Here is a 25855-nt window from a genome sequence, read left to right on the forward strand (position 1 = left end):
ATCAGTAATCACAGTGTAGGACAGAAAGAAATGGATGTGTAAGGAAACCATTGCAATGATCCTGGATGACTTTGGCCCATGTTTACCATTCTGACTCACCCTATCTACATGAGGATTAAAGTCTAGTGTTTTAAACCAAAATGAAGGTAATCATAACAATATCAAGACAGCTGGCTAAATACAGAGAGCAACTAAGCTGAAAGGTTGAACAGTGGAGATGTAATGGAAGACTTCAGGAGCTATTTAATAACTCTCCAGGATCAATCTTGCTGAAAGACTCGTTGAAAAGGATACATCATGGAAATTGAGGATAGTATCAAATTGAAGAAAAAAAACACAATATGATTCCATGAAGGTTATGGTAGGTAGTAGATCTGACAGATTTTAAGAACGAGCAAATAAAGACCAAATACGAGAGAAAGCTTGCTAGAAAGATACAAACAGAATAGTAAGAGTTTCTATATATTTAAAAGGGGACAGAGTAACTAAAGTGAATGTCCCTCCCACAAAGATGCCAGAGTAACTAAAGTGAATGTCCCTCCCACAAAGATGCTGAGACTAAGGAATTAATAATGGAAAGCAAGGAACTAACAGTAACATTGAACAGGTATTGTGTGTGTCTGGTTTCATTATAAAAGACTTCAAAAAGCTATTTGGAAGTCACACAATGAAAGAGACAGAGGAACTTAAAAACAATCACTATGCCTAAGGAAAGGGTCCTGGGAAAACTATTAGCCCTAAAGGCTGTCAAGTCCCTAAGAATTTATGGCCTCCATCCTAGGGTCTTAAAATATCACATGGCTCCAGAGATAGTAGAGGTATAATAATCTAAAATTCATTAGATTCTGGGAGGGTCCCAGCAGATTGGAAAAATAGGAAACTATAGGCCAGTTAGCTTAACATCTGCCATCAGAAAATTCCATGAATCCATTACTAAGGCGGTTATATTAGAAAACTTCAGGTTAATTAGGGTCTACATGATTTTGTGAAAGGGAATGAATATTCAAGCAATTATTGGAGGAAGTAGCAAGCATGATGTTTGATAAGGTGCCACGTCAAGAGTTGTTGTGTAGAGGGTGACATATTAGCTAACCCATCCTTTATCCATGATGACAGGAAGCAGAGAGTAGAGATAAATGGGTAATTTTCTGGTTGGCAAGCTGCAACTAGTGAATATCACAGGGATCAGTGTTGATGCAGCATTTATAATCTAAATTTGGGGTGGCACAGTGGTTAGCATTGCTGCCTCACAGTGCCAGGGCCCTGGCTTCAATTCCTGGGTCACTTTGTGGAGTTTGCAAGGGTTTCCTCCAGAGGCCTTCCTTGGACCAAAGAAGTGGGGGTTAGGTGGATTGGCCATGTTAAATTGCCCCTTAAATGTCAGGCAGCCTAGCAGGGTAAATAATGGGGTTACAGGGTTAGGGCCTGGGTGGGATTATGGTCAGTGCAGACTTGATGGGCTGCATGGCCTCTTTCAGCACTGCAGGGAATTCAATGATTTAATGACCCTGGATGAAGGGACCAAATGTATAGCTGTTAAAGTTGCTGATGATGTGAAGATAGGCAAGTAAGGTGTGAAGATGACGTAAGATTTAGATAGAACACAAACGGTAGGAGGAGACCATGTGGCCCATTGCACCTGCTCCACCATTCAGCATTATCATAGATGAGCTTGGATTGCAAATCCTTTCCTACCTGTTCTCCATAATCCCTCAATTCCCTGAGACTCAAAAAAAAACTCTCTATCCCAGGGTTAAAAATATTCAAATCTCAGTGAAGTCATTTCTCCTAAGTTGGGATAGCACAGTAGTGAGCACTGCTTCTTCACAGTGCCTGGGACGCAGGTTCGATTTCCAGCTTGCGTCACCGTCTGTGTAGCGTTAACACATTCTCCCCATGTCTGCATGGGTTTCCTCCAGGTGCTCCGGTTTGCTCCCACATTCTGAAAGATGTGCTGGTAAGGATGCATTGACCTGAACAGGCACCAGACTGTGGTGACTAGGGGAATTTCACAGTAACTTCATTGCAGTGTTAATGTAAGCCTTGTTTATGACTAATAAACAAACTTTAAATAATCACCCCTTGAAATTGTTTCCCTGCTGTTTAGATTCCTGGATCAACGGATTCAATCTCTCAGCCACTTCATAATTTGGAAGGTCTCAGTGAGATCACATCCTATTAGAACCATAGAATCTCTACAGTGCAGGAGGTGGCCATTCAGCCCATCAAATCTGGACTGACTGGAAGAACATCCCACCTAGACACTTCCCTCCAGCCTCCCCTGCACATTTACCATACCTAATCCACACATCTTTGGAGAGAGGGATGAAATCAGAGCATGCAGAGGAAACCCAAGCAGCCACAGGGAGAACATGCAAATTTCATGCAGACAGTGATCTCAGGCTGGAATTGAACCCAATTCCCTGGCACTGTGAGACAGTAGTGCTCACCACTGTGCCCCTGTGCTTGTTCTAAACTGCAAGGTAAATAGATCCAATTTACTCAGCCTCTCACCATAGGACAACCCTCTCACCCCAGGAACAAATTTAGTGCACCTTCACTGCGTACAATATTGGGAGATGGCTCTTGTGTTCAGAGGTGCAACTTGTTAGTGAGTTTACCTTTGTGTGATGGGCTGTCAATGGATGGCTGCTACTCAGTTCCAGTACTGCTTGTAGGATTGTCATAGTGGATTGGGATTGCACTGTCTGTTCTCTGTTTCACTCTCCAACTAGCATCAGAGCTGGAAGTGACGCTTTTGTTGGGGGTTCCGCTCTTGATTTCCATCAAGGTGTCAGGGTAACCGTCTGAATGATTAGCTTGTCTGATCAATGAAGGTTATCAGACATCTGCATCAAAAGTGGAGAATCCTATCCTGCAAAAATAGAAGACAGTTCTGAAGTTGCAGTCGAGAGAATTTTTCTTGTTGGAGCTCTTAGGGACTTGCAGTTATACAACAGTGGTCGTCTTGACATCTGCTGTTTTTGAGGAGATTCGGGGATACGCGGCGTCTTTGTTCAGCAGAGAAAAAGAGAGTTACAGACAGAAAAAGACATTTAACAGTTCTCAGGTTTGTTTGCTATCATGCTTTAATGGTTCTGGAATCATGCCTATAACTGGGACCCATAAAGTGGTTTCTTCTTCATAGCCAGAAGTTTTTAGTCACAGTTCTTTGTCAGCTAGGACCATAACACTGGTGCCATGTCCAGTTTACCATTAACAAAGATGTCTACATTCCATAACAAAAACCCAGGACTTTTGACCTCACCTAAGCAGCACTGTTGTGTGTGTCTTCTTGATGTGTTCTCTTATTCTCATTAATCCACTTGGGATTTTGTGCTTTTTCATGCTTTGGTTTAACACAGCTTCCCAAGTGTCCTACCCAGTTACATGACAAGCATTGGAATGAAATTCTGAATATTGATCACATCTATGGATGCACTTTGCTCTACAACGCTGGAATGGTCAGTCAATTGGTTGGTGAGGGTATTGCTTTCCTTGGCCTGCTGTGTCCCTGTTCCTGTGCTGTTTCACTAACTGGACACTAGTGAAACATGGTTTCTTTTCTCCCTTTAATGTGGGCCCGTGCTGCTAACAGATTTCAGATTACCTGACAATCTGGATGGCTTTCTGAAGTGTTAGATCTCCCTTCACTTGAAGCACAACTGAGTGCATTGTCTATCACTTCTACAACTAATCTACCCACCCCACCCCAGTCTGTTCAGATGTCAGATCACTGTAATCACAGCCTTCAGCATTCTTTCTCCAAAGCCACAGAATCTCTACAGTGCAGAGGAGGCCTTTCAGCCCATCGAATTTTCACCGACTTTCTGACAGAGTATCTCACCAGATTCTTCTCGACATTGACCATGGCTAATCTCCTAATCCACACATTTTGGACACTAAGGGACAATTTAGCATGGCCAATCCACCTACCCTACACATCTTTGGATTGTGGGCGGAAACCTGAGCACGCGGAGGAAACCCATGCAGACAGAGGAGGAATGTACAAACTCCACACAGTGACCCAAGACTGGAATTGAACCTGGGTCTGTGGAGCTGAGGCAGCAGTGCCAATCACTGTGGCACCATGCATAACTTTGTCCCCAACTTTCAGATTGATCTGGGTCTTGTATATCTCTAAATTGATTTCAAGAGTGGATTTCTGATCCATGGGTAAAAATGTGAATTTTTTAAATGGTTTTTAAAAATGCACAAATGCAAAAAAATGCAGTTTTGCCATGCTTACCAGTTTTGGCAGACATGGCATTCATGAGCTCAATGTTCACATTTTTTTCAAGAATGGTTTCTTGAGTCATCTTTTTGCTTGAGTGCAGTGCTATGGGGTCATGGAAGAATTCCAGCTTTTTATGAGGTCTTAAAGCTGCCCACTCCGACATGATTAATTTTTATTTTATTTTTCTCAATTTCTCAACCACCACAGGCCCAGATTTCTCAAGCTACAACTTAAATGGCAATTTCAGACCACTGCAGTGTTTAACTTCCTTCAGGACTTGTTTTACCCAGTAAATTATATTGTTTAGCTCATATCGTCTAACTCTGTACATGCCAGGTAGCGAAGCCAGCATTCCATAGCATTTAAAGGGAGCTGCTATGAGGAATTTCTGCCTCAACTTCCAAGCCTTTCCTTGGAGCTTTTCTCTGTCAATTCCCTTTTGTACTTTCAATTGAATTTTTCTTCAGTACAGCACCTTTGGTATTTCCTTCAGTTTTCCAGGATTTTAATTTTCTTTTCCAGTGTCTGCTTGAGTTCAATTTGCTGCCATTAAGGTATTCATCATATCAGATATTAGTATTTAACTATTAAAAACTATAATCATGGGTATGTAACAGTCCAAGCCAGGAACTGTCCACCATGCATGCTTCTATGGGCAGCTCTATCCACCACTAAACTGACACCTAGGTTTAGGTCAAGTGTTCTCTTACATCACTGTGAATGACACGTACTCAGGATCATATTAACACAGTACAAGATCCTCATACTGATAAAAATACAGCAAACAACATGATACTAGCATTTATTTCAAGTGGAATAGAAGATATAAACAGGCAGATTTTGCTGCAAGGGTATAGGTCAGCAATCAACCTGTATCTGGAATTGTGTGTAATTTTGATCTTTATTTGAAAAAAAGTCCAATTGCATTAGTACAGAGAAGGTTCACCTGACTCATTCCTAGGATGAAGGAGTTATGAAGGCCAAACAGATGGGCCTGTTCCCATTGGTTTTTGGAAGAATTAAAAAGGTGATAAGATGCATTCCAGATGTTTCCATTTGTGGGGGATTCCAGACTAGAGGACAATTTAAAATTACAAGGTCAGCTTTTAAGACAGGAAAAGATTTGCATCAGCATAGAGGCTCATCAGTCTGGAGCTTTCTCCTGCAGAAGGCACTGGAGACTGAGTTATTGAGTTCATTCGAGGTAGATGATAGAAAGAGAATCAATGGGGAGGGATGGGGGTTGGGGAGGCTGTGTACATTGGAAAGTAGAGGAACAGGTTCAAAAAGGGCTCCTACTTCTAATGTAATTGTTGCTTTCTCAGCAAGGCCATGAAGTAAATTCAGTCTTTCAGAAGATTACCCAAACATGGGGAGTAAATACCAGAGATGATAATTGTAGTGTGAAATTTTAGATATTTTTGTAACATGAATTAAATTGCTCTTACAATTTATGAACAGTTCTTCCACTAGGTGTCAGCATTTCATTAAAATTTAATATACAATCTAAAAATTTATTGCAACTTTCGTCCTAACAGCTTTTAGGTAGGAGATCTATAAAGTGCAGCTTACTAATGATGGTTTTAAGACCAATTTTTACTTACTTGAATCGTGGCATATTATCTTTAGACAATAGCACTTCCTAAAATATGGAGAGATTCACTTGTCACTTCCAAAATCTCTTACTCAGAAATTGTAATGACAATTACATGAAGTCTTTTATCCAACTAGATGAGCAATAAACCACATTTATCACTCCCTACATTTTACCACTGTCACAGAATTGTCTAATGTTTCAATGATTCATTGAACTTAAAGATTAAATAATCATTTGATTGAAAATTCCTGACAACAGTGCATGATTCATTACAAGGGTAAATTGGTCACTCAGAGATAAGGCAGAACATTAAATGCAGACTTTTGTGTCCAGGGTGTAACCTGTAAGAATAAGAATAAAGGGTGTTTGAACGAGTTCTAGCTCGACTCTTAAACACTTGGGAGGAGTCAGAGCCAATGACTCACTACACAGATATAGCCCTGAAACTATTTGCTCCACCTATATGCCATTAACATTATTCTAACACTGTTCTTGTATACCTACAGCTTCACAATAGAATGTAAACAAAAACAGACATTGGTAGTATATTTATTGCAAGAACATTAGAAGAACACAGATGACAAAGGATATCTGAACTTGAAACATCAGCTCTTTTCTCTCCTTGCAGATGCTGTCAGACCTGCTAAGAGTTTCCAGCATTTTCTCTTTTGATTGAAGGAACACAACTGTGACTAAAAATTAGCTAGTCTTGACTGATATACAAATGAGTAAAGCCATCGGACCTGGCTATATATTGTCGAGAAAAATAATCTAGTTAAGACCAATTATTGTGATGTGCTTTTGAAGGTTTGCTACAACACTTTCAAAATGCCATAAAATTTACTGTTCCCACACAAATAAAATCCTTCAAACACAAATTACTAAATGTTAGGTATTGCTATCAATTCCAGTACAAGTTTTCAAGCATAAAGAAACCTTCATTAAAAAGTAAATAAAATATGTTAAGCTAAAATGTTAAGAAAGACATCTTTTTGATTAGCGATTAGTGTATATGGAACTATTGCTTCATTATTGAGGTAATGTTACTTGTTTTATCTTGTTTTCCAAGAAACTTTGAAACAGATTGACTTTTAAATGATGCCCTGGTGGAAAATGCAGAGCCCCCATCAGTTAATCGATGCAGGGGGGCCAGATATGTACTGATGCAGTCAGATTAAGGCTTGAAGAGCAGATCAGGGTGATGTAATAGCCAAGGGTCCAGTATGGCCGATATCAAGGTTATTTCTGTGGAACTCAAAAGTAATTCAACATTTATTTTTGGTGGGTCCCTTCTGGTTGTATTACTCATGGAGCTGAACAGTGGAAGGGGGAAGCTCTTGCCAGTTCTGCGCTAAAAAGAGTAATTTCTGTCACTAGACTCCATTTCTACATTAAGCAGCCCATTGTCTCCAACAGCATGCAATCTGGGCTTCACCTAGGGCCTTTACATAAGAACATAAGAAATAGGAGCAGGAGTAGGCCATCTAGCCCTTCGAGCCTGCCCCGCCATTCAATAAGATCATGGCTGATCTGTCGTGGCTCAGTTCCACTTTCCCGCCCTCTCCCCATAACCCTTAATCCCCTCTCTTATCAAAAACAAAATGAAGCCAGCTCAACTGCTGATGACAATGGCTGATACAGTTAGCAACACCAGTTTGAGACTTTTATAGCCATGCAAGGAGTATTCAAAATTGGTCCCGAATTTCAGATTCTCCTAAATCTCCTTAAAATTGCATATTTTTCTTTAAACTCTTGGCATATCGTCTAAATAGGGACAGCTGATGTCTCATGCCAAGTTTTCAAAATCCAGCATGTGATCAGCACCTGATGTTGCATCATGGAAATCAGCTGAGATGATGAGAGCTGACATGGCAAAATGACTATACGGAGTTTAATCTGAAGATCACCTGCCGAGAGAAAATCCCTTCATTGAAAAATCTTTACGAACCAGAAGTTCAATTTCCAGTATACTCTTTTCCTGCAGTTTAGCAAAGAGGCAGGCTTCCAGAATACAAGTGTGCCGGCAGTGTGCCATGAAGTATGTGACTTACAAAAACAAACCGATTTCCAAAACTATCTAAAAATAGCAAGACTAAGTTCATTTTATTCAGCATTGCAGTTTTGTAAGTGGCAACTTTAAAAAACAATAATTGGTAAGAGCTTGGTTTAATCCACTTCCAGAGTTAAAACCCTAAAGCTAGACCACTACAAGTCAACATCAAGCAAACAAACCCTGAAATATTAACAAGACACTCAAGCATGTTTCTAAATTGGGTGCCAGTCAGGATCAACTGGTTGGTTGGCCCATTTCCATACAACTTGGCCAATGGCCAAATCCCCACTCAGCTCCAGTGTGTTAATAAGCTGTAAGGTCATATACCTTCTAACATTTCAACTGGTTCTCTTTACTTGTTGCATGTACTGAACAATTTTTCCCCAACCTTTCCCCTCTATTCCCCTTCACTGTTGCACAATACTGTAGCAACCAAGTATAAATCATTAGTACAGCAAAAGACAACATTTTAAAAATTTGCTCTGCTTCACCTCACAAATATCCTGATGCTGATTGTACTGCATAAAACTATTTATAAACAGCAGGCACAAATTGAATCCCAACATGGGAAAAACAATGCAGTTCATATAGATGATTAAGACAATAGGAGATGATTTTTATTAATTTGTGGGACATGGGCGTCACTGGCTGGCCAGCATTTATTGCCCATCCCTGGTTGCCCCTGAGGTGATAGTGAGCCACCTTCTTGAATCGCTACTTTGGACTGACCCACAATGCCATTAGGAAGGGAATTCCAGGATTTTGACCCAGCGACTGCAAAGGAGCAGCGATATATTTCCAAGTCAGGAGGTGAGTGATTTGATGGGGAACTTGCAGGTGCTGGTGTTCCTATGTATCTGTTGCCCTGGTCCTTCTAGATGGAAGTGGTCGTGAGTTTGGAAGGTGCTGTCTATGAGTTAAGGAAATGAAGATATTGGAAGACTGAAGAGTGGCCCAAAGTGTTTGGGTCAAAAGAACAGCCTGGTGCGTAAGTTGCCCAAACTGCACTCAGTCACAATTTAAGAAGCTGAAGTGAAAGTTAACAGGAATAAGCAACAATTTCTATTTCTCGTTAAGGACATGAACAAATTCAGATATTTACCTTCTAAGCAGTAATCTAAAACCTCACATTGAGAATCAATGACATTAAACTCAGGGCTATGGATCCCAGTGAACTGAATTGATGTACAGGAGGCCATTTGGCCCATTGTGTCTCCGCTGACTCTTCCAAACGAACTAATCACTATTGTCTCATCTTCTCCTCAAACTGCACTTTCTTCCACTTCAGATAAGTCTACCTTGCTTTCCAATGCTTCTTAACTTATCCTCACCACAGGGACTGTGCATTCCAGAACTTAACCACTCACTGCAGGAAAACAACAAAACTACAGAATCTTTTAATGGTAAAATATCAAAATACATAAAGTGAGTTGGATTTAAGTCACCGTGACTCAGTATGCCGGGAAAATAATGGGCGAGTTCATGGCCCAGGCTGATATAGATGCTAAAATATGAGCGGGGAACAGTTTCAGTAGTGAACTGCTACAATTTGCTGGGTTATTTGGCTCAAATTAGCTCACATTTAACATCTCAGCATCGGATGTTTCTTTTAATGCAATCTCTTCCTACTGTATTTCTCTCTCTATATCCAACACATTTGGTTTGCCCTATTCCTTTCTCCTTCAATTGTAGTTTCTATGTGTCATTTACCAAGGCTCTCCCTAGATTGTCCCTCTGAAGTTGTTGCTTCGTTAACAATTCAAACTTTCAGCAACTTTCATACTAAATTAATTGTGGTAAAGAATGAAGCGGAAATAATCCCACATGTTGCTTGCCCTGAGTGGGCCACTCCAACAAATTCTGGGGATATTTGTTTAATACAAACAGGTCATGTCAGTAAGAAGCGTTGGAATCGAGTTGCAATTTGTTGCTGAGAAAGCTACATTGTAGAAATAATGCAAACTATGTACAAGGAAATCCAAACATTTCTAGATTACTGCTGCAGAAATCTGCAGCAAACACTAAGCTGAGAAGATGCCAGTGACATTTAGTTTGACAATTAATTTTGTTGAATTTTATCAAGAACACTGAGGAAACATTTTAGAACATTTTGATCAAACACAGCAGTAGAGTGTAGCAAAGTAAGTTTGTGTACTATTAGTGAAAATCATAGGACACCAGTTTCACAAGCCAAAATGATACTTCAAATGTCATCTTACAAAGCCCATTTATGGACATATTCAACATCCTGTCACATTTAACGCAGCCTGCACTTGCCTACAGTGATCTGTGCCAGGCGGTTGACAAATGCTGTTGGGGTCTCTTTGAATGTACAAAGCTCACCAGCAGAGATCAATATTGGATGTGCAGAATCATTCCTGACGTGGATACATGACCCTTGCTCACCTTGATATAAACAGATACGGGAATATCACAAGTTGTAACCCCACCCCCCCAGGTCTAAATATCAGGACAAACTAGTTTCTAACCCACAATCTCTACGGACTTCCAGCAAGTTATTGCAAGACAGGAGCAGCTCAGTACCCTGGGAAACTTTTATGCATGGAATTTATAGCTTAGAGATGGTAGTAATGAAACAAAGTGACTGCATGAAGGCAAATATGGTTTAAAAATATCACTGCAGCCACCTTAGCTATGCAATGACATCTTGGAAGTATTAAAAAGTTGCTTCTTTTTGATAATGTGGAAGCCAACAGCCTTCAAGCCCACCATTCTTGGATATTAACCAATCAGTACCTCCATTCCACATATTCACCTACTCCCCATATCCACTCAGGACACATACCAACCCAAGAAAGTGCATTAAATTTCAAATGGCTCAGAATCAACAGCCTTTAAGGGAGGCAGAATTCTCAACATCCACTTTCCCAATCTGCTGCAGTGAACGGAGATTTGACTGGGCGTCAAATTCTCCAATTTCACTGCAGCCACAGCGTGGCGTGAACAGCAAGTTCACGCCCAAAGTCTCTTTTTATCAAGTTCATTAACTTCCAACAGCCAATGTAATCATCCCCCACAAGATCTGCTTCAGAAAACTCTTTGGCCATCTTTACAAACTTTCCCTTCACTAGGAAAAGATCTTGGAATGTTTTAACATGATGCCTGATGGAAGAGGAGAAAAACAAAAAAGGTAGGTATGATGACAAAAACAACTTTTCAAAACATTCAATCAAATGCATTCAGATACAAAAGTCCCCGAGGTGATAACTAGAACTAAAACAATCTTTTAGGATTAGTGATTTCATTCAGCTGAAGGTTGCAAAAACTGACTTTGAACAACATCCGGCTAACCTATGCCTTCAGTGTGACAAAGAATGCAAAGCCAAGAAAAACAAGAGATGCCTTGAGATGGAAAAGGATTGTAATATAGATCTGAAAAAAGATGGAAATAAGAGAAGTCAGAGCAGTCATTAAGAGAAAGACAAAGGCCCAAAGGAGGAATATATAGGATCATAAACACATGAATTAGGAAAAGGCCACTCCATCCTTGAGCCTGCTCTCCCATTTAATAAGATCAAGGCTGATCTGATAACCCGAACATCATATTCCCACCTATCTCCGCTAATGAATCACCACCTTGCTTAAGGGTCTACCAATCTCTGCCTTAAAAATATTCCAGCATTCTGCTTCCGCTGCTGATGGATTATACATGGAAAAAAATTCTCCGCTTTTCTGTCTTAGCAATTATTATTTTTAAAAGTGACCCAGAGTTCTAAATCCTTGCACAAGAGAAAATATCCTCTCAACATCAACTTCAAGACTCCTCAAGAATGTACTTCAATCAGGTCTGATCTAATTTCAATGGACACAAATCTAACCTCGCTCATAAGAGAATCCTTTGATTCCAGTTATTAGTCCAAAGGAATGTTGGTAGGTGGATTAGCTACGGTAAATGCACAGGGTCACAAGGATAGGGCAGAGGGGAGGCCTGGGTGGGATGCTCTTGCACAGTGTCAGTGACAGACAGCTTAAGTATTTAAACTTAATTAAGCCAACATATCCCTTCAGTCTAGGATGGCTTCTCAGCAGTGTGCAGTTATCAGCATGTGAATTTATGAAGCAAGATTATGGCACAATAGCCATTACAAAACATCATTCACAGAAATAATCCAAGTTGGAGAACAGTATCATGTGGAAATTACAATTTGGTGCTAAGAGGAAACTATCCCTTCTCACTGGAAAAACTTGCTTGCTGATTAGCATACAGACAGTGCATGTAAAAAGTTATGTAACAGCATTACTAATTTATGAAGTGTCGTGGCTGGAGTTTATACCGTACCTTTCAAACAAGTTTTACAAGGAGGGGTGCCTGGAGATGAAAACCTATTATGAGCTCAACTTGTATAAGTCAGGAATGAATGTAAATATTTGAGATTGCATTCAGTGCAACTGTAATCAAATGCAGGCACTGGAGTTCATACAAGCGTTGCTCACAAAATGTTTTCACCTTTCAAACTGCAGATTGTTAATGACTTGTTTGCCAGTCTGATGTATTTCATTCACATTCCAATCTACTCTTCAGATTGCTTTTCCAATGTAAAAAAATTACTTAGCAATACAATAAAGGCAAGTATGAATTTTCAGATGTAAAAGGAGTTGATATAGTTAAATAAAGGTTCTTCCCTACTGTGCAACTCCTGTAGGGCCCCAAGACGCCTTTCGGTCTACTTCTATCTGTACTGAATTACACCATGTTTTCTACTCAGTTTATTAGCGATCGAAAGATGGCTATCACTAGGAAAATTTGCATCTCACCATCTGCAAGGCCCAACGTAAGGGTTTTGAAATGCTAGTTCAGTCAGGATACAAACAGTTTTCTTCCATTCATTCACATCAACTGTTTGACCTAACTCTGGTTGACATTTGAGAAACTGTCAAATGTATGGCATGCATTTTGCTCTAGAAATGTTTACAAGCAAACATTTGTTAACCAACAGCAAATAGGCAGATAAAAATACACCTAAATGAGGTACAGAGAAGTCTTGAAATAGTAACATTACACCATTTTATTTTAATATGATTATGTCAGTGTTAGCAGCAAACCGCTGGTAATGTCAGGGAACAGGTTACCACCAATTCTTCCCTACCCCCTGCAGTACAAATGCCTAGCTTAAGAGGTGATTTCAAATAGCACCACACTATAACAGCATGCACCCAAATACAAGTTACAAATCCTCTTTGCCAAAAAAATGGTAGGATAGGGAAAATAATGACAAAAAGAGGAAGTGTTTTTCTAAACTATATAGTAACTCAGTGGATCTGAATTTGTAACAAAGTGAACCAACTTAACAGCTTACAGATCATTCCAAAGTGCATTTCAAGAGCTTTCAGTTTTTAAAATTTAAATTTGCATTTTCCTTTTGACTTTTAAATATATTTTCATTAAGTGAGAAACAAGTTAAAAAAATAAAAACAAACTAAAATGGGAGATTGACCAGGACGGCATGATGGCACAGTGGTTAGCACGGCTGCTTCTCAGCGCCAAGGACTTGGGCTCAATTTCAACCTTGGGTGACTGTCTTGCATCTGCATTTTCCTCTGTATGGGTTTCCACCAGGTCTCCAGTTTCTTCCCACAGTCCAAAGATGTGCAGGTTAGGTGAACTGCCATGCTATATAGTCCCTTAGCATACCAAGATGTAAAAATTAGATGGATTAGCCATGGTAAGTGTGTGTGGTTACAGGATAGGGCCTGGATAATACACTGTCAGAGAGCGTCAGTGCAGACTTGATGGGCTGAATGGCACCCTTCTGCACTGTAGAGGTTCTACGAATATTTAATATTTAGGACCGTTGTAAATTTTGCTTCCTTTCCTAGCTTCTCACTCATTTATTTTTTCCTTGCACCTCAATTTGTTCCCTAAAAATCTCAAAAGAAACCAAATTCAAATTTCCCCAAAAGTCACACAAATAATTGGTCTAGAACCAGATGGAGATTATAATATAGTGGTTTCATACCTCAAATTTATCTCTCTTCACAGAATCTCTTCAGCTATTCCATCCAACTAAAACTATATTAAATTCTATGTCATTTCCCTTATTATCAGCATCACTTGCTAGAAAATACATACGTACTTAAATTTCAACTTAAACAAATTCTTCCTCTCATCAATTGCTGCATCAAATCATTTTTTGCTCATCATATTTAAAACTTACCCTCTATTGTTTGCATTTGGCTATTTTAATGCACCAGTATGTATTCTTGCACATTAACACACAGCATCTCTCCTTGTTGCAAGAGTTCTATATGTATTTTTGAACCATATTCCTCAACAGAAAAGACTTACAGGCAGGAAATTGTCCATTTGTGTGTTATATGTACTCATTTTCAAGGCTAATTCATGTATCATTAAATTAATTTTTAGACAATTCATTATCCACTTTACAAATTCAGCTTCAATTTGGTGACATTTCACTTTAACCAGCATCTTATTTGGAACTTTAAATTGTTTATTTTGACATTTGAACTATAATATTAATGTTTTCAAATGTAGCCAGACAACCATCAAGATCCAAAGAGATGCTCAGTATATTCGATAGCTCTGATCTCCCCTTTCAATAGCTCAGATTTACTTATGTCTGATGTCCTTCCATTATAATGGGTTTAGTGCATAAAATTCCCAACAAAAGTATCAAGATCAGCTTACCCAATTTTAGATACAAAGAAAAACAAAACTGCAGCCTTAGTTACATATCCACATCCAACGAATGTCAAGACAACTTCAATGACACTACTTGACACTGGTGCTTCATTAATATTCCAATGTTCTACTTTGTGAATTGCTGACCGTAGTTTTCTCCTCAAACCCGAACACATCACTTTAATCAACATATTTGAGATGTAATTTCTATCTAAAGAGAGGAGGTTAAATTTGGAAGTCCTACTTTCCAATTAAACGTTCCCATTTCCTTCCTGACCTCCTGAGCAGAGAGGGCAGAGTGATAGCATAATTAAATCAGCAGCACTTGCAACACTTACATGCTGGCTGGTCATTTCCTTTTTCATTGAAGGATAAATAACACAAGCAGAATTATAAATATGCAGATAAATTCCCTGCCCAAATGAGATGAAATAGCCACTGAAAATAACGGTCATTTCTAGAGGCCTTCTGTAGCCTCGTTCTTCCACAACAGAACAGATACTGAAAATGGGTGTATTCCTTTACCACATGTACTGAGTATTAATGGAAATATTCCACTTGCGGCCCAAGCTAATTCAGGTGAATTTCTTTAATATTCAGTGATTTCCCAATGCACATTATATTTCATATTAAAAATGAAAGTACTTAAATTATAAAATAATACCTTTAAATGGCATTTCCCTCACATTGCATTCACTATCGAGTTATCCTTGCCAGTCTTGCGCTTAAAATTTTATATGGATGCATCACCTGAAGATATTGCAGGTGTACACAGGTCTTAATGTGAGCGAATTTAACGCATTACAATTAAACAGGGAGGTCAAGTGCATGCCTGAGAAAAATGCATGGTGTATCTCAACTCAGAGTTACATAATGCATTAATACCTTAAAGCCAAATGAGGAATTTAAACTCAAAGCCAAGATGGCACCTTGAACAACTCTCATAAAACAGTTCTTTAAAAATCACACTCCCAATTTTGGAATTACTTTGTGCCTAATGCATGTTTTGCTCATATTTCCAATTATAGCTTCTGAAACAGAAAATTGTAATTTCCTTCATGAAATAACTCATCTAAATATTTCACATCAATGTAGTTTAATTTGTCTGGCTGCTGACGTGACAAGTACTGAACATTAGGGATTACATAGAAAACTCAATTTGCATAAGATGCCTTGAATGTTACCAAGAGAAAGTATTTCTTGTAAAGTTCAAAAGTGTACTGAATAGAATTATAAAATTTCAGTGAGACACATGCAACTGCAATATAATAACCTTGTTAAGTGGAAACCTTTGGCTTAGCAGTGGTGCACAGCATTTGCATAGACAAAAAAAAGTCAACAGCACATTCAGCAACATTTTCACAGCAAGAGTATGTATTTGTGCAACATGAAATTCTTCATCGGGGTTGAGTAAACAATCAACAAAATCCACACAATTGGTTCTGAACTTAATTTTATGGGGAAAAAAGTACCTCATGTCTCCAGGTCACTTTAAATAAATAGGCTTATCAGAATAGAATTGCTGCCAGAGTTCAGGGTCTAAACTAGATTTGTAGTCGTTAACATTAGTGAAGAGAGGAGAATGTGTATGACCTCTGCAAACTCGAAAACAATAATTTGCCTACTCCATACTATATAGAGTAACAGTTTCTTTTTTAAAAAAATCAGAAACAAAGACAATACTTTGGTGAACACTTTCCAAACACAACCCAACATCTCTATTTTGTTCCTTAGAGATTTTACTTCATTACAGTATTCAATTCTAATACGTTTTAGAAAATACTCATGCACTTGTTCTCATGATGGTTTGTACCAACCATGACACCCCTTACTCTTCAAACCCTAGTGCACAAATGTGTCACCAATCCCTCAGCAACATAATTTGGCATAAATTCTCTCTCAAAAGAACACATGCACAAGTATCTTGAAAACATTGACTAAAGACTGTTAATGGCTATAATAAAATAAATCTAAAAGGAACGAACCGGAATCTAAAATGAGGAGATCTTTTAAGTGCCCTTGCTAGGAAACTGATATAAATTCAATTATTTTTAGATGCTGGTATAGTTCTTTCCCTGTTACACAAGTTCTTACACAACCACATGCAGTACATTTATAGCTAAGGATGTACAATTTGGGGGCGGGGGGAAAAAAGCTTTTCTCTTAACATTAAAGTAAATTTAGTATTCATAGTTTATTGTTGTCCAACCACGCCAGTTCTGATTTCAATATGGCAAAACACATCAGCCTTTTTTGTTGCCAAAGATCAGACCTCAAAACGTGACTTCTATTTGGTATCCAAACTTTCCATGATGCACGACAAACCAGAAGAGTCCAATCTGCAGGCTTCTTAGCAAAGTAATGCCCATGACTCCATCAGATACCTAGCATCATTCATCATCCTCCTCCTCATCTTCTTCACCATCTGAAAGAGAAGTGCATGGTCGTATCTGCCGATACCGATCCAACCATTTCTCCACCATTTGTGTAACCAATGGATGGTTGCGCCGACGAGAGCTCCTTTGCTGTGCAACCAGAACTCCACCCTCAGTGACACAACAGTCAAGCCATTCTCTCAGTAGCTTCTCCTGCTGGTCCTCGTTACCAATCTGTGAAAAAAATAAATGTTCAGCTATTTAAATCAATTTATAACTTAAGAGTCGTCAATGATGCTGTGAATCACTCAATTTAAATCTAATGCATGAAAATAGCGCATACAACAACTTGAGGTTTAATATCTACTGACTGTTCACTCAATTTTATAAACTTCTAATATTAAACAAAAACAAACTAATTGGTTTCTTTCACAGCAACTTATCCATATGCCAAAATCATGTTCTGGTAATGCCAGGTCAATCTTTATAGTTCAAATAGATTTTAAAAAAAATCTTTGTCCCACTTTTAGTTATGTCTCATTTGGAGATGAAAATGTTGTTCCTATTTTCAAAATAGAGTCAACAGGGTTGCCAAAATATTTAAAATTGATAAAAGATACAAGTGGAATAGGTTATGCTATAAAAGACTAAAATTAAAGTTCAAATAAAACAGTCAATGCAAACCAGTGACTTAATTTAACCTTGTATATTAACACTGCATTCAAGTTGTTCCTGAAAGATAGAAATTACTTGGCATTTCTCAGCATCAAAGTTTATGCATTTTAAATGCATTTTATGCCTACATTGTCGAGGTCACTCATTTTAAAATCACCTTCAGCTTATGATCATTCATCAACATTCTCTGAATCCCATACACAGTTATGATACTTACAACTCAAAGTAACAGAACACAAGTGAACAATTGCATAAACTGGAGTTAAAATTTCAGGATTATTTAAAGCATTTTAAATTTGGGTTAGCAAAAATTGAAAGAAAAATGGAATGTAGTGCACAATGGAATGCTAAAACCACCACTAAACCTACATGTACCTCATGAGCCGAAAGGAAGTGTATGTGCAATAGCTTCCTCTCACTGTCCACCAGTGGCAAGAAGGTAATGTTGACATCATCATCTGTATTTAGGTTGGCGCCAGCACCTCGATTGTCATAGCCAACATTTTCCATAGCGACCAGTGCAGAGAAATGGCCCCTAGTATACCCCAGAGCTATAGGGCTTTTCCAACAGAAACTCTGCTCCCATAGCAAAGGCAAGTACACACCTGTGGAGGATGAGAGTCATATTTGTAGATGAACTTAAATTTAATATCAACAGTAATCTAATCAGGCCCATCATAAATATAGGGTTAACTGTCTATAATGCCATTCATACATACTCCTTTTTTTGATCACTAATTACATTTGCTACTCTTCATTACAACCACGTATTTATACAACTTCTAAAACCTTTGCTCATCTCCTGGAGAATTTTAGGGTACGTCATCTTTTCATATTTCCATCAAAATGTGCATCATTGCCTTTCTCACAATATACACATTTTGAAATAACTTGTGAATAATAAATTAACATTTTCAATTTCCAAACATCTCCCACACATCTTTGCAAAGTGCCTAACTGCTCTTTAACACTCCTACTTACATAGCTGAAACATTTCTCTCGACACAAGGTCAAATTCTTAACAGGCAGGGAGGCGCTGGAAGGGAAGGATGCAAGTATAACTAGATGATTATAATCAGGATAAATAAACCAAAGTTTCAGCAAATTTTCCCTATTTAGTTGCACCCATCTGTTCTCAGAGCTAACCTATATGTTTGACAAATGTTCAGCTCTATGCTGGACAAGCAACTTTCTTGAAATCTTTGTTCCACAGAATTAATACAGAGATTAATAGTATCCAAACTACCAACCACACATTTCAAAAACTTTGATTAATGGAACAACTGCATGTACATCTGCTGATTGTGTAGTAAAAGTAACAGATATTGATCTATACGTGAATTAAGCATTAGACAAAGCAATTATCCAAGTGTACAAAAGTTGCAGAGGAAGGAAACATAAGAGTAGGCCATTTGGCTCTTCAAGCCTGCTTTGCCATTCAATAAGATCATGGTTGATCTGTTTGTGGTCTCGATTTTACTTGCCTGCCACCTCCCCGCTCCCCCAATTGCCCTTGACCCCCTCATTTGTCAAAAATCTGCCTAACGATGCCTTGAATAAATTCAATTATCTCTGGGGCAGAGTTCCACATACAACACTCAACAAATAATCTCATTTTATTCATAAACTGCGTCCCCAACTTTTAGTCTCTCTCATCAATGGCATCAATGGGTGCTATTCTGATTGGCGGTTGGTGACTAGTGGAGTGCCACAGGGATTGGTGCTGGGGCCTCAGCTATTTACCATTTATATAGATGATCTGGAGGAGGGGGCTGAGTGTAGCGTAACGAAATTTGCTGATGACACAAAGATGAATGGAAGAGCAAATTGTGCAGAGGGTGTGGAAAGTCTGCAGAGGGATCGGGATAGGCTGGGCGAGTGGGCGAGGACCTGGCAGATGGAGTACAATGTTAGCAAGTGTGAGGTTATCCACTTTGGCAGAAATAACAGCAGGAGGGATTACTATTTAAAAGGGAGAAAAGCTGCAGCATGCTACGGTGCAGAGGGACCTAGGGGTCCTTGTGCATGAGTTGCAAAAACCCAGTCTGCAGGTGATCAAGCAGGCGAATGGGATGCTGGCCTTTATAGTGAGGGAGATAGAATATAAAAGCAGGGAGGTCTTGCTGCAACTGAACAGGGCACTAGTGAGGCCACAGCTGGAGTATGTGTGTAGTTTTGGTCGCCACACTTGCACAAGGATATTTTGGCCTTGGAGGGAGTGCAGAGGAGGTTCACTAGGCTGATATCAGAGATGAGGGGGTTAGACTATGAAGACAGACTGAATAGACTGGGTCTGTACTCGTTGGAGTTTAGAAGGATGAGGGGGGGATCTTATAGATCTTCCCACTCAGAAAGGACAGCAGGACTAGAGGGCACAGCCTCAAGATGGGGGGGGGGGGGGCGCAATTTAGAACAGAGTAGAGGAGGAACTTCTTCACTCAAAGGGTGGTGAATCTCTGGGATTCTCTGCCTGTTGAAGTGGTGGAGGCTACCTCACTAAATATATTTAAGTCACGGGTAGATAGGTTTTTGACAGACAAGGGAATTGAGGGTTTTGGGGAGAAAGCAGGAAAGTGGAACTGATCCACTTCAGATCAACCATGATCTTATTGAATGGCAGGGCAGGCTCGAAGGGCTAGGTGGCCTACTCCTGCTCCTATTTCTTATGCTCCTATGCTCATGAGGAAACATCCTTCCAGTATCTACCCTGTTACCTTGTCAAGAGCACTCGGAATGTTTCAATAAGATAGCCTCTCACTCTTCTAAACTCAAAGAGTCTCAAACTGTTCAACCTTCCTTTTACATTCCATTCTTCTTGCAATAAATGCCAACATTTACAATCACTTGCTTACTTGTATGCTAACTTCTGAGTCACGTATCAGGACACTCAGATCTCTGTGCCACTGAGATCTGCAACTTATCACCACTGTCAAATGCTAGCCCACTCAATCTCTATATTCCGTTGCAGACCCTCCAGCTCTTAAAAAACTTTCTTTCTGACCAATCTTGGTTTCATTAGCAAATTTAGCTACCACACAACATTCGTTCCCTTCATCTAAATCATTGATGTAGATTGAGGCTTCAGCATATTCCCCCTGCCCCCCCCACTAAATATAAATGTAACCTATTACAGTAGTCTGATTTTATTGTCATTCTTTAATAAAGATTCAGATTATCCAATATTACAAAGAAACACTTAATTAAGTCAACTTTGTACAATAATTGTGCTTTTATTAAAAACGAATCTACGATATTCTTTGGAAATTACTATGGAGCTGTGAATTGTCTCGCTTTATAAGTTAGCGAAGGATGTGAATAATGGGAAATTATATGTTGAGGTACTGCCGAAACTGCTTAATTCTCAAAAAGTAGCCTCAAGTCACTATCTGAACAAGAGCTTGGCCGCAGAGCCTGTACTGCCATCCTCAGCATTTTAATGTTACCCTAAATTTGGAGCTTTTTCAGGACTCAAACACAATTGTTGGCAACAATAATATTGCCAGGGATGGAGACTGATTGGTTTTACTTTAGAGGAAAGCTGTGTAAATCAACTGTTCTGCAACAGAACTGTTACACTGCACCCAGTTCTCCTATTACTCTGTACCCAGTTCTCCTTTTTATCCTTTTCTGAATCCAACTAACAATTGACAATCCAAGAATTTGGACTGGTCAGTTATACAGGGCAATTTAAAACCTATTGCCATAGCTTTGATTCAATATATACTAGCAGAGTGGTCCTAATCTTAAATCATTATTCCATATAAACCAACATTTTGCCTGCAGCAATTCTGTCAAATATTATTTGTTCAATGTAGCTTATCTCTCAAGTACCAAACTATCTCTTACCAATCGAGACATTTAGTTAAAATATTCTCTGCAATATTGAAAAAATGTCTGACTTAATATCTTCCATCATGAAGCTGATATTTAACTATAAAAGCCTATTTATTATTGTGTCTATCATTAACCTCACCTTCCACTGAAAACTCTAGCATCAGGTCAGCACAAACCACATTTGTTAAGAGACAGTTAGTAATCCAGAAATTTCAGTTAATCCCATCCATTTAAAAACTTAACTGCAAGTTATGCCAATTTTCCAGATACTATGCACGTGGGTGGATGGGAATGGGAAATTAAGTAGTGACCCACTCTACTACTTCTGCAGCCTCAAGAATCATCTACCATTATTTCATCAGTCTCTCTCAATTTAATTTGAATCAGAAGGTGACGAATTCAAACTCCACTCTAGGGATTGAAGCACACAGTCTAAGCTGCTCTACTTAAAGTTAAGACGACAATGCTTAAAGCAGTTCTCCGAATAGTTTTGTACAACTTGACTGATATTTTTAAATTCCTTACCTTGAAATCGTGTGTACCCTAGAGTCTCACCACGAAAACTCTTGTAGTACTTCACTCCATAGACTATAATTGGTCGGCGAAGAATGTGAGCTAGAACAAAGATGTGGGTCTGCTCTAGACTGGCTCCAGGCTGAAATAAGTCAACATGATGCAATTTGTCTTAAAATAAAAATTGGTTTATCTTTTGAAATAGATGGACAAGGCATATAGTTTCCAATATACCCACTTTAAATTAAAATATAGATCTAACGCGCTCCTGCAACAAACATACACTAAATATAAATTTACACTATCAGCAAACACTTCTTCTTGGTAATCTATTGAGGATTATTTTTGTGATGATTATGTCACACATTTAATCCTTAGTGACCACGTCATCATGTTTCAATTGCACAAAATGTCCAAGCTGTCATCAACACCTGTTTTGAACTGAAAAACCTTTCACTGACAGCAACACATGGCAACAGGCCAGATTTCATTTCAACTATTTAAAATAATATTGAAGTATTACATAGATACTTGGGGTGGGAGAAAGATCACAAAATAAACAGTCTTGTTTGGAAATCAGATGGCAGTTGCTGGGATCCTAACCAATATTAAGTCATGAATTATCTGTGCTTAATGGATGCCTCTTGCACAAGATACCCTTAACTATTTGTGGTTTAACATGACACTCAGCCAGGTGATGAAACGTCAGAATCATTCTGACCTATTCATCGCAAGTTATAGAAGACAATTCATATTAAATTCCTATAGTCTGTCAGTGAGTAAAGCAAGCACATTACCATGCATCAACTGAGACACAAGAACATAAGAGGAGGAGTAGGCCATCCAGCCCTTCGAGCCTGCCTCGCCATTCAATAAGATCATGGCTGATCTGTCGTGTCTCAGTTCCACATTCCCGCCCTCTCCCCATAACCCTTAATCCCCTCGCTTATCAAAAACCCATCAACCCGCGTCTTAAAAATATTTAGCGAGGCAGCCTCCACCACTTCAACGGGCAGAGAATTCCAGAGATTCACCACCCTTTGAGTGAAGAAGTTCCTCCTCAACTCCGTTCTAAACCGCCCCCCCTTTATCTTGAGGCTGTGCCCCCTAGTCCTACTGTCCTTTCTGAGCGGGAAGAGCCTCTCCACCTCTATCCTATCCATCCCATTCATCATCTTATACGTCTCAATGAGATCTCCCCTCATTCTTCGAAACTCTAACGAGTACAAGCCTAGTTTATTCAGCCTCTCCTCATAGCTCAACCCCCTCAACTCCGGTATCAGCCTAGTAAACCTCCTATGCACTCCCTCCAAGGCCAAAATATCCTTGCGTAAGTACGGCGACCAAAACTGCACACAGTACTCCAGCTGCGGCCTCACCAATGCCCTATACAGCTGCAGCAAGACCTCCCTACTTTTATATTCAATCCCCCTCGCTATGAAGGCCAGCATCCCATTAGCCTTCCTGACCACCTGCTGCACCTGCAGGCTGGGTTTTTGCGACTCATGCACAAGGACCCCGAGGGCCCTCTGCACCATCGCCTGCTGCAGTTTTTCGCCCCGTAAGTAATAGTCCTTCCTACCGTTATTCCTGCCAAAGTGGACCACCTCGCACTTGCCAACATTAAACTCCATTTGCCATTTCCTGGCCCATTCGCCCAGCCTATCTAGATCCTTCTGCAGACTCTCCACACCCTCCTCGCAATTTGCCGTTCCACCAATCTTGGTGTCATCAGCAAATTTCGACACCATACACTCAGTTCCCTCCTCCAGATCATCTACATAAATGGTAAATAGCTGAGGCCCCAGCACCGACCCCTGGGGCACTCCACTAGTCACCAACCGCCAATCTGAATAGCACCCATTAACCCCCACTCTGTCTCCTATTTGACAACCAATCCTCTATCCACACTAACACCCTACCCCCAACTCCATGCCCCCTTACCTTCTGCAATAACCTCTTGTGAGGTACCTTGTCAAATGCCTTCTGAAAATCAAGACAGACCACATCCACCAGCTCTTCTCTATCCACTGCCCTAGACACATCCTCATAGAACTCCAACAAATTTGTCAGACACGACTTTCCCTTAACGAAACCATGCTGCGTCTGCTCTATCAAGCAATTCCCCTCAAGATGCCTCGCTATTTCCTCCTTGATGACGGATTCTAACATTTTACCCACAACAGACGTTAAACTAACCGGCCTATAATTCCCTGCCTTTTGCCTGGCACCCTTGACATCCTGGGGATGTCCTTCAAGAGGCTATTTATGAATAAATAAAATAAAAACAAATCTGCCCCTTCAAATTAACACTGTACAAAGTCATCACAATTTTATTTTCAGATCATTTGTTAAAATAATATTCACTCAATTAGATTATCTTGTATTCACCTCAGTGTTTCCATTAGATTCTACACAAAATCTTAATTGTGCCTTGGAACTACAAATTATCCCTCATCATATCTTCCATAATCTTTGGCCTAAATGCAGCATGACCTTTATTAGCACAACTTGCTGCTAACATAACAGCAATGCTAATGACACCCAATGTTTTTGTGAGCAAATTCTATAACAACTTAAGTAATGATTTGCAAACACGCCTGGTCATCTGCTTCACCAGTGAATGGCATGAAATTTCTGTACCTGCATAGTAGATAAGGACTAAACTCACCACAATGCTTTATCATTTCAAGCACTCTAATTACATGATTATTAATAATTGCTAGGCAACCTGATGATCACCGAAAATTAACTACTGCAAATGTGAATCACATCCTTCAGCTATTAATTGGAGATTTTTTAAAAATTAATTTTTGAATTGGTCTTTGTACCATTTCTCCCTCCTCTTAATCCAACTTTCATTTTTGGTAAACTTTCCCCCACCTTTCTCAGCCTGACTGCAGCCTTTAACGCAGTTAGCATCCTCTTCCAACACCTCCCTGTTTGGTGGGAATGATCTGGCTTCTTACCTAACTGCAGCCAGAGAATCACTTGCAATGGCTTTTCTTCCTGCTCCTGCACCATTACCTCTGGTATCCCTTGAAGGCCTATCCTTGGTGCTCTCCCATTTCACAACCATACGCTGTCCCTGACAATACTAGTTTTCACAAGTACACGGACAACACCCAGTTCTCTCACCATCACCTCTTGCTAGCCCCCCATTATTGCAAAATCAGTACCCAAGATTGAAAGAAATTTCTATTTATTCAATGAAAATGTTGAAGAGATCGAGACCATTGTTCACAGTCTCCTTTTCTAATTCTATCCCCTAGCTACTAACACCATTCCTCTCCCAGCAAATGATCCGTTTGCAAACTTGGTGTCAAAACCGCAAAGTGAGCATCTAATCTCATATTCATCCATCAATAAAACAGAGCTGAAACTCTTACTTATACGTTCACTACCTCAAGACATCACTATTCAAATGCACTTAGACGGTTTCTCTCATTCTACTCTCCAAACTGGAGGTCACCCAATATTCTGCTGCCTGCGTCTTAACTCACATCAAGTTCTGGTGCCCTATAACCCCTGTTCTGGCTGACCTACAATGACTCCCAACAATGAAAGTTTCACCATTAGGAAGACTAGCTTTATATGCCAGATTTTATTAATTGAATTTAATTTGCAGCTGCTGCCATAATCCACATGCCCACAGCATTAAGCCTGAGCTTCTGGATTGCTAGTCCACTAACATTACCATTCCACCACCATCTCTCTGATTAGGGGAACAAGGCTAGGAGTTTGAGGAATGAGGTATGGCAGGAATGATTGGCTCAGGAGGATTAGTGAAGACAGAGCAATAGCTATTGAAAAGAGGGAATAGCCATTCAGGACAGCATAATGAACAGCTTGAGAATGCCGAATATAGATATTGGCTTACAAGTCCACTTCTGAAGCCTGGAAAAAATGC

General features: G+C 39.6%; 1 protein-coding gene across 5 annotated transcripts in view; it reads right to left on the reverse strand.

Moving 5' to 3' along the window:
* Positions 1–15627: 15627 nt before the first annotated feature.
* LOC145354397 (ubiquitin thioesterase ZRANB1) overlaps positions 15628–25855 on the reverse strand; it is a 77494-nt gene continuing 67266 nt past the window's right edge. For all 5 annotated transcript variants that reach the window (XM_080205665.1, XM_080205660.1, XM_080205661.1 and 2 more), the window contains 3 exons: positions 21958–22087; positions 17974–18203; positions 15628–17157 (listed from right to left, as the gene is read on the reverse strand). In XM_080205665.1, the coding sequence (XP_080061791.1) occupies positions 16939–17157; positions 17974–18203; positions 21958–22087 (579 nt within the window). In that variant the 3' untranslated portion in view covers positions 15628–16938. The remainder of the gene's footprint in view (positions 17158–17973; positions 18204–21957; positions 22088–25855) is intronic.

The sequence above is a fragment of the Carcharhinus amblyrhynchos genome, chromosome 17 (genome assembly GCF_965287045.1).
Source record: "Carcharhinus amblyrhynchos chromosome 17, sCarAmb.v2.hapA, whole genome shotgun sequence".
NCBI lineage: Eukaryota > Metazoa > Chordata > Chondrichthyes > Carcharhiniformes > Carcharhinidae > Carcharhinus > Carcharhinus amblyrhynchos.